Below are 9,245 nucleotides of genomic sequence, written 5' to 3' on the forward strand. Positions count from 1 at the left end.
GAGAGGGGTCAAAATCAGAGGAAAAGTCCCAAGTAGCTATGAATAAAGACTCGGGGATGCCAGATCCCAGCCTTGATTTGGGGAACTGAAAAGAGCAGGAAGAAACTAGGGGTCCAAAAATATATTATTGCACAATAACCGAGATTGTTTGCATGCCTTTCTCCTTGTCCTTTTCAGGTGACATTGATCCCGACTCATGACACAGAGGTAACCCGAGAATGGTACCAGCAAACCCATGAGAAACAGCAGGAGCTGAACATCATGGTACTAGCGAGTAGCAGCACGGTCGTGATGCAGGACGAATCCTTCCCAGCATGCAAAATTGAATTCTAAGCTGCCTAGCCGCGGTTCATTTCCATCCATTGACAGTGATTTTTTTTTTTCATTATCATGTAGCTCCCAGCAGCTCTAAGACGGTTCTGTCATAGTCTAGGTCTCTCTACTAACAATGGGATCCCCACCCATCAGGAACTTGTTGGATGGTAGTGGATGCCTATGGAGAAGAGGCTACGATGCTTCTGAACTCTGCTGGTCGGGGGCTATGCAAAGGCACAACAGGAGTTTGATAAACGGTTATTTTATTTTTTCTCTCTCTCTCTCGAGCATCTTTTGTGTAGCTAGTATTACTAATAACGTTGGACTCTTCCTTTTCCTCCCCCCGATTACACTTTCAGTTTTATAAATATTAAATTCTTCTTTCAAACTGTGCATGCAGTATACTGGCCTTTGGAATGTAGCTGATGGTAACGACTACCAGCATGAAGATTAAAGTGGAGTGGGCAGAGAGAGGATGGTATGATACGATCCCAATCCAAAACAGGCGAAAAACCGGTAATAAAAACATAGGAAGGGGTTGATTGTCATTTCTAAACAATACCATCTTTAGAGGGAGGCTTGAATGCAACAATTAACTCTGTTGTGCTCAGCGTGAGTTTCAAATATTTGGCCTTCTTAACAGAGAGCTGAAGTCAGACTGAGTCTGACCAGGACACTTTACAGAGGGCTACACTCTAAATCCCAGAGATACCCGTTTATTCTTTTCTTCATGACTGGGGTGTCCCAAAAATCAGGTAGACTGGATGGAGATACATGCTGTGCATTTGGATTAGCAGACTGTTAATATGAGCTCTGCATTTGCAGAGCGCTAACATTGAGTTTAATGGTCATTTGAGAAGGTATTTAAGACACTGATGGGTTGATCACTTTCACTAGACTTTCCAAGCAGCAAAATTACAACATCGTTGAAGCTGGAAGATTCTACAGTCTGCCCCATTCAAGAAAAGGTACCCTTTACAATTTTGCAAAGATTGGTGGAGCTAAGGATTTTTTTTATGGGTTGAGGGGGTACATGTACCCCAGTTATATCCATGAAGGAGACGCCATAGTTTTGTGGAGCTCTGAACTGTACTCTCCCGATGCAGACAGTAGTGCCACACTGAAGAAATGAAGATCACTCTTGAACGAGGAGTAGGTTTACACCCAGAGAGCCTTTCCTTTGCATTAGGAGTCGAGTCAGAGCCGTGAAACAGAACTCTGATTCTTCAAATAAGCCGATCGAATGCTGAAATTTGCAGAAGGTGGAAGGACGAAAGCAAAGCAGTGGTAGTGAAAGTGACACAATGAAAGCAGTGACACGGTGGTGCTAGAAACCGTTGCCCAGTTGGTGATAGTGCAATTGACACTGGAAATCGTGGCACAATGTGTGGCATAAAAGTGACGCTGGTATCAGTGGCACAATCTGTGGTAGTAAAAATACCACTGGACATTCTGGAAAATATTTACATTCAGAATGAATTCAAGTGTTCATATTGCTTATGTAGTCCCTGAGATATAAATATACCAACATTTATGATAAAAGAAAAAACCTCATATACTGTATGCACATTTTAATATACCATACCTTCTCTAGAAATGCTATTATCAAATATTTAATGAGGAATGCAAAGCAGAGGAAAAATTTAAAGCAGGGGTCTCCAAAGTTCCTCCTCAAGGGCCGAATCCAGTCAGGTTTTTGGGATTTCCCCAATGAATATGCATTGAAAGCAGTACACGCACATAGATCTCATGCATATTCATTGGGGAAAACCTGACTGGATTCGGCCTTCGAGGAGGGACTTTGGAGACCCCTGATATTAGAATGGAAACGTGAAATGTGGTATTATGGAAATGGGGGAGTCTTAAGGACATGTTAACCTGCCTTTCCTAGTTGAATAGCGAAAGTGGCATGCCAGGCTCTGAACATGGACTTTGTAAACTGATTTTGCCCATTTCTTTGAAGCTGTTGTATTGATGGCGTTGTGCCAAGGGTCATAGATGAAATTATTATGAGAATATGAGCTACGTTTGAATTAAGGTACGAAGCCACCAGTGAGTTTTCCTTTGATCCTTTGGAAAAAGGACTCTAGAACCAGCTGTTGAGAAATTATTGGGAGAGAGACAGGTGATATGGCCGTTGTATAAATGAAACTAAAGCCTAAGATTAACCACAAACACCCCCTCCCCTGTTACAAAACCGCAATAGCAGTTTTTAGCGCAGGCCTGCGCTCTGAATGCTCTGCACTGATCCTGACGCTATAGAGTTCCTATGGGTGTCGGGAGCAGTGCAGAGCATTCAGCGTACCGGCCTGCGCTCAAAACCGCTATTGCGGTTTTGTAAAAGGGGGTTGGGGGGGGACACTGAATTACAGGGTAAAGTTCCTCATTAGCTTATCCCCATTGTTTCAGTCGATCTGGTTGTCGTACCAGAGAGCTGAAAGCTGCTGCAGCTCGGTCAGTGGTGTAGGGGAAATAATGCCTTAGAAAAACATATTGTTAGAATGCGAAACAAATGGAGTTTGTATGTCAGTGGGGGGTTTTGTGTGTGTTTGTGAGTAGAGAATGACACGGTGAGAAAATTCATCACCGTTCCCGTCCCCGTGGATAACCGCGGGGAACCGTCTCCATGTCATTCTTTAAGGAGAGAGGGAAGAATCAGAGTCTGAATGGGCCCAGCCACTGGCCCTCAAGCCTTGAATTGAAGAACGCTGGTGTAGAAGGACTGAGTTTGAGATGGATACTAAAGAACGGCACGGAATGCTTTCCCACGGTTATCGGCGGGGACGGGAACGGTGATGAATTTTCTCACCGTGTCATTCTCTATTTGTGAGTCTAATTTATATATTTATTTTTTTTTTCCACTATTACAAAGTTAAGCTCTATTTTCTGTGACGCTAATATAATTTATAAGGTTTAACATTAAGTGCTGTTTTCTGTTATTCCATTTTCATTTAATAAGTATTTTAGATCTGCACATTGTATTAGATTCTGTGTTAGAAAAAGAAAACCCTTTGAGCAATGAACAAAGTCTCTGTTTTCATATCCAGAAGCTCTGCTACCTGCATTCCTCAGCGACAGGGATTTGTAGGTTAAAAAAACGTAGGCTGTGGAATATGTTCAGCTGGTTTGGATAACGGAATAGAAGAGGGGGTGGAAGGGGGGGTGGGACCGTCTTATAGTCGAAGAAAGTCCCCAAAGTAACGGGAAAGTCATGGGCAGAGGTTCCTGTGTATTGTTGTTTTCAATGTGTAATGTCAAGAGTTGGACTGTTCCAAGACAAAGGGGGTCTTGTACTAAGGTGGGCCCACCGATTTACCACACGCAAAATGTTAGTGCGCATTAAATGCTTACGCGCCCATTAGATTCTATGGATGCGTTAGCATTTAGAGGGCGCTAAGATGGCTAGCCCGCCTTAGTAAAAGCCCCCTAAAGTCTCTTCTGGTCTATTGTAATTGATTTTGCAGCTCCCCGTGGGCTTTGGTTTTGGCGCAACGACTTTGCTGCCGTAGCAAATGAAGAAAGGGCTCAATTCTTCAAAATTGGGGAGGGCATAAAATAAAGAAGACTATTTGGTTATCTAAATTGCCGAAAAGTATCAATGACAGCTCTGGGCCGCAGAATTCACTGGCTCACGGTAACCTTTTCCTTTTCTCCTGTCACCCTTGTGCTTATGCCAAGTCCAAGTAGCAGGAAGGAGGAAGGTTAACGCTCTGCTGGCTTCGCCTTTCGATTTCCAGTTGCAAAAAAATATATAAGGTCAACCGCAGCTGCCCATCTTTAAAAGTATCTTAGTGGAAGTTTGCAAAAACTAAAAAATTATCCCCCGTTTAACATGCCTCCTGAATTTTGCAGAATTAAGCTCGAATGGAGCAAATGCGTATTTGCCTCTCAAATTCTAGTTGACTGGGATGGGCAGCCCAAACTTTTTGTTTCCTGTGTTGCTTGCAGCATTGGTTGGCTCTGATTAGTCTTCATTTTGGTTGCTGGGCCAATGTCGTATTTGCAGATAGCAAATACCGCACACCGTATTTGCAGTGCATGCACACATATGTATCCTAGTGATTTGTGCATGCAAAGAAGGGTGCACCTTACTGACAAGCCCCCAAAAAAGTCATTGTTTTCTGCTTATTTTCTTTTGTCAATGACAAATGAAGCATTGTTGATGATTCCTGTGCATTGCAAACGACTGCCCATCCTATGCATCTCTTCTGGAAATTTCCAATGTTCCTTATCTCTAATTTGCTCTTATGTTGGACTATTTGGTTTTTGTTCCATGTGGTCTAACAGCCCGGCTTACTTGCTGTAATGTGGTTGGGTGAGAATCCACTGCAGGTGTCTGGAAGTCAGTGCATAAAGAGATACGCATCCTCTACTCAGGCCGTTTGCTCAGAGGCGTATCTAGGTAGAAAAGCAAGTGCACTGAGTACAAATGTACCCAAGGGCGAGCGTGTCTTTAAACGACAAAGCTGAAAATGAAAAAGACCATGTCACTCACAGAATTCTGCCATGTGAAATGGCGAGGTTTTCATCCAGCACTGAGAAATGTTATGCATCAAATGGTCTGATATCCAAACTGCTCCTAATTATTTTTAAGAAGCTGTGAAATTATTCTTAACAATAACACTATACTGCCAAGAGTGGTAAATGATAGCAAGATGTGTCCTGTCAGTTTCTAAAAGCAGGCTTCAGTCCATGCTATAGCACCCCCATCCCCTTCACGAAGGCCAGGAAAATAGCTCAGCTTATTAATCCTTGAAACCCATTCTGCACACTTTTTTTGTGAAGGAGGAGTGGGGGGATCTGAAATGTTGCTGGGCTGTATGTAATGTCACACATGCACAAAGGGGACAGTCTAAACGCATAACTTATCATGAAATTGAAAATATAGATAACATATAGGGAAAAATTTCAGATCAGTTTCTGCTTGTTTCTGCATGTGGACTGTAATAAGTTATACTCCTGTATGTAATAGATGCAAATAAAAAAAAAACCAAACCAAACCTATTTTAAAACATATATAAAAAGCTGAATGTCTTATTTGTATTGAAATGACACATTACATTAGCTTCTCTCTGTGCTGGATGTTCTATAACCAGGGACAGAACTTTTAATGTTTGAACTTTTCTTTATACTTTTCAGTACCATGTTACTATTAATTTTGGTTCTTAAAGGGTTTTTTAAAAAAAACAACCAACAACATTCTTTCTCCATCTCAATGTGCAATATTCTATAATTCTTGAATTACTGTAAGAAGAAGGAAACTGCCTAAAAATATTAACAATAAAGCTACATAAGTAATGGGAAGCCAGAATTCTTCCACTTTTTAGAATCTCTATGTGTTCTGACCTAAATGTTTTAAGGGGCGATTTACTAATGGTTAGCAAAGCTAATAGCAGTGGGGCTGATAGGAATAAAACAGGCCCCTGGGTCCTTAGCATGCACTAGTAAATGACCCCCTTCAGCGGAGGCAACTCTGTGATATGTTGCCAGGTGAAAGAGTTGCATTTGATTCCCAGATTTTGATTCTGCTGTCTGATAATAATGCCAGGAGTACTACTGTGTGAAGGCCTCTAGGGAAGAAGGGAATCCTGACCATTGCACTCCAGTGACCTCTAGTGGCTTGGCTAGAGAGTGCATGTTTAATAGTTTCCATTTCAAGTCTGTCATTGCATTTAAATTAAGATGATCAGATCTTTTAGGTATCTTTAAATTTTCTTGCGGAAAGGGGCTCACTGTGTCTATAATAGCATGCATTAAATTTATTTAAAAAGTGTGCTACATTCCGGGAGACTGTTCCACACATTGACCACAAAAAAAAAGGGAAAAGCCTGCTTCTGTATGTCTCTAGCCTCTGCACCTCCTCCCCCAACTCCAACATCTTACCCAATTCATTATCAACAAAGGGCATGAGCAGTCCCGAGTCACTCCAGTCTCCCTGGTTTTGTATGATAAAAAGAAGCCTACCTGATAAGTACTTTCTGATCCTGCTCCTGGGCTTATACTTTAGAGGTAATCCTATAACGTACATGCTAACACTTACACAGATTATACTGTCCATGTGCATGAATATACGTGTTAATGCCAAAATTCCATGCAAACTCAATTCTATAAATGGAGGCATATGTTACATACAGTAGTGTGCATTTTACAGTTAGGCATATACATAGGTGGAGTCTGGGAGGGGCTCTAACACTTATAGAAATACTATAATTTATTTGCATATCTCATATTTAGGCACAAATACTTACATAAGTATACCTGTCCCTGTCCCACTCCCGTAAGCTCTGCCTTAACCGCTCAAGCATCATATGCATGATTTTAAAGCGTTTGAGGCTTGTGCAGATGAGGACAGAGCTCGCAGAGACCGGGAAAATTTGTCCCCATGTCATTCTCTACAATATTTTTGCTGTTATGGTAGTAATCCATAAAAGAAAGTAGACACCTTATGGATGGTAAGGAATAGTAAGGGGATTATATGTCACTGTAAGGGACATTCCCTCTGTGGGTTGTTTCGTTTGAAGGATTCAGTCAGGATTTTGAGGTGTTTGTCTCTTGGGTCAGAGTGGATGCAGCGGTCTTGTGGGGCTTGGCTGTGTATCATAGTTTTTTTTGTATGTGAAGGGTGGAAGTAGAAGTAAGACAAGCAAAATATTTTATTAAATTTTAACTTGATAAACAAACAATGTCTTGCAATACAAGTACATATAGTATGCACACATCACATCCTCACAACTGAGCCGATGGTTCTTCTCTCTCCGACATTGCAGGAGTGTAGCGACTGTTCTAAACGAGCGAGGTCTTGCAATACGAGTACATACGGTATTTTGTATTAAAGTTTTCAGGTTGTGGAATGAATCGTCTTGAGTTTCCATTATTTCTTATGGGGAAATTCGATTCGATATACAGTCAAACCTCGGTTTGCGAGTGTTTTGCAAGACGAGCAAAACACTCAGCAAACTTTTGACTCGCAAACCGAGTGTTGACTCGATTTGCAAGCACCCCCCCCCCCCCGGATAACCGGCATCGCTTCCCCCCGCTCGCAAAGGCCCCCTCGCTCCAACCGGCACCCCCGCCAGTACAACTTAAATTTACCCACCTCCCCGTCTATCACCAACACCGGCATGCAGGCACAGCTCATGTGCCTAGAAAATCTTCCGGCTTCGGTTCATAAACAAAGCGCACCTTTGTCCCGGCGCGCTTTTGACCTGACACCTCCGGCTTCTGCCTGCCTGCCTGCCTTGAGCATGCGCAGATGCCTACTCAAGGCAGGCAGGCAGACAGAAGCCGGAGGTGTCAGGTCAAAAGTGCGCCGGGACAAAGGCGTGCTTTGTCTATGAACCGAAGCTGGAAGCCGGAAGATCTTCTAGGCACACGAGCTGTGCCTGCGTGCCGGTGCTGGTGCTAGACGGGGAGGTGGGTAAATTTAAGTTGTACTGGCGGGGGGAGGGGGGGGCGGTTGGAGCGAGGGGGCCTTTGCGAGCGGGGGGGGGGGAGCGATGCCGGTTATCGGGGGTGGGAACGTATCAAAGCGAGTTTCCATTATTTCCTATGGGGAAACTCGCTTTGATAAACGAGCATTTTGGATTACGAGCATGCTCCTGGAACGAATTATGCTCGTAATCCAAGGTACCACTGTATAAGTGTTTTGGATTACAAGCATGGTTTCAGAACAAATTATGCTCACAAAACAAAGTTTTACTTTACATTTGTGGGTTAGTTTCCTCTATAGCAGGGATGTCCAACCTTTTGGCTTCCCTGAGCCGAATTGGACGAAAAAAAGATTTTCTGGGGCTGCACAAACTCTAACACTAACTGATGAGCTAAAAAAAAAAAAAAAAAAAAGGGTTGCGCAATCACTAATATAGAAGATGTATGTATGTAATAATAAACCTTCATTAAAGGGACACTGGAGAGGAACCCCAAAAAGCAGTACTGCTTACCCTGACTGAGTAATCCTCCACGTGCACCGCTGATAGTGGGAACAGCCACAGGCTTCCGCATCCCCACTCTGATGAGCAGGGATGTGCGCTCCTGGTTCTTTTATTCACTTCTATTACAGCTACAGTGAGCCTCATCAGAGCGGGGATGCTGAATCAGCTGTCAGCAGCGTACGTGGAGGATTGTTCAGTCAGGGTGGGCCTCCCACTTTGAACTTAGGCTCCCTCAAAATGAACATCTCCCCTGCTGTAAGCCTCACCAACTGATGGCCACCTCCTCCTCCTCCAAGTTCTGCAGCTGACAGCAATATTGCAGATCAGCTGCCTTCCCTCCCCCCCCCCCTCCCCTTGGCTCTCATGCATGCATGAGGATATTGCCATTTCTGCAAAGTTTGGAGATTTTGAGTTGCCAGACTGGAGGAAGATGTCTTCAGTTGGCAGGGCTTGGGAATCCCCTCTAGCTCAAGTATTTATAAATTGCACTCAGGCAAGGAGAAACTTTGGTGCCCATCTACTAATTTTGGGCTCCAGTCCCTCCCCCAAATCAACTGTATATGACTATGCCACTGAATACAAAAATAATTGTGATGCACATATCCCAAAGCTAACATATTCCAGTTAATAAATTCAAAATAAAACAATTTTTTCTACTTTGTTGTCGGGATGTTTTGTTTTTCCATCATCTTGGTCCAGATTTCTCTTTCTGCTTTTTGTCTATATTCAACTCTTTCCAGTGTCTGCTGTCCATTTTTTTTCTCCTCTTCTCTTGTTTCATTTCCTTCTTCTGTCTGTCTGGAATGTATTGATTTTTCCCTTTCAACTTTCTTAACTTTTTCTTTTCTTTTTTGCCTCTGTCCACTCAAATCTTACTTTCTTTCTCATCCTTCTTCTTTTTAAATGTTCAACTACCTCTCAATTTTCCATCTTCTCTCAGTCCCTAGCTCTCCCATTTCTCATCTTACTCTTTTCCCAGCCTACTATTTCCTGCTATCT

General features: G+C 42.9%; 1 protein-coding gene across 1 annotated transcript in view; it reads left to right on the forward strand.

Moving 5' to 3' along the window:
- Positions 1–5,623, forward strand: part of MAP1A (microtubule associated protein 1A) — a 176,947-nt gene extending 171,324 nt beyond the window's left edge. Inside the window, 1 exon segment of the mRNA XM_033920780.1 lies at positions 178–5,623. Coding sequence (XP_033776671.1) covers positions 178–333 — 156 coding nt within the window. The 3' untranslated portion in view covers positions 334–5,623.
- Positions 5,624–9,245: the final 3,622 nt, after the last annotated feature.

The sequence above is a fragment of the Geotrypetes seraphini genome, chromosome 14, assembly GCF_902459505.1.
Source record: "Geotrypetes seraphini chromosome 14, aGeoSer1.1, whole genome shotgun sequence".
In the NCBI taxonomy this organism is placed as follows: Eukaryota; Metazoa; Chordata; class Amphibia; order Gymnophiona; family Dermophiidae; genus Geotrypetes; species Geotrypetes seraphini.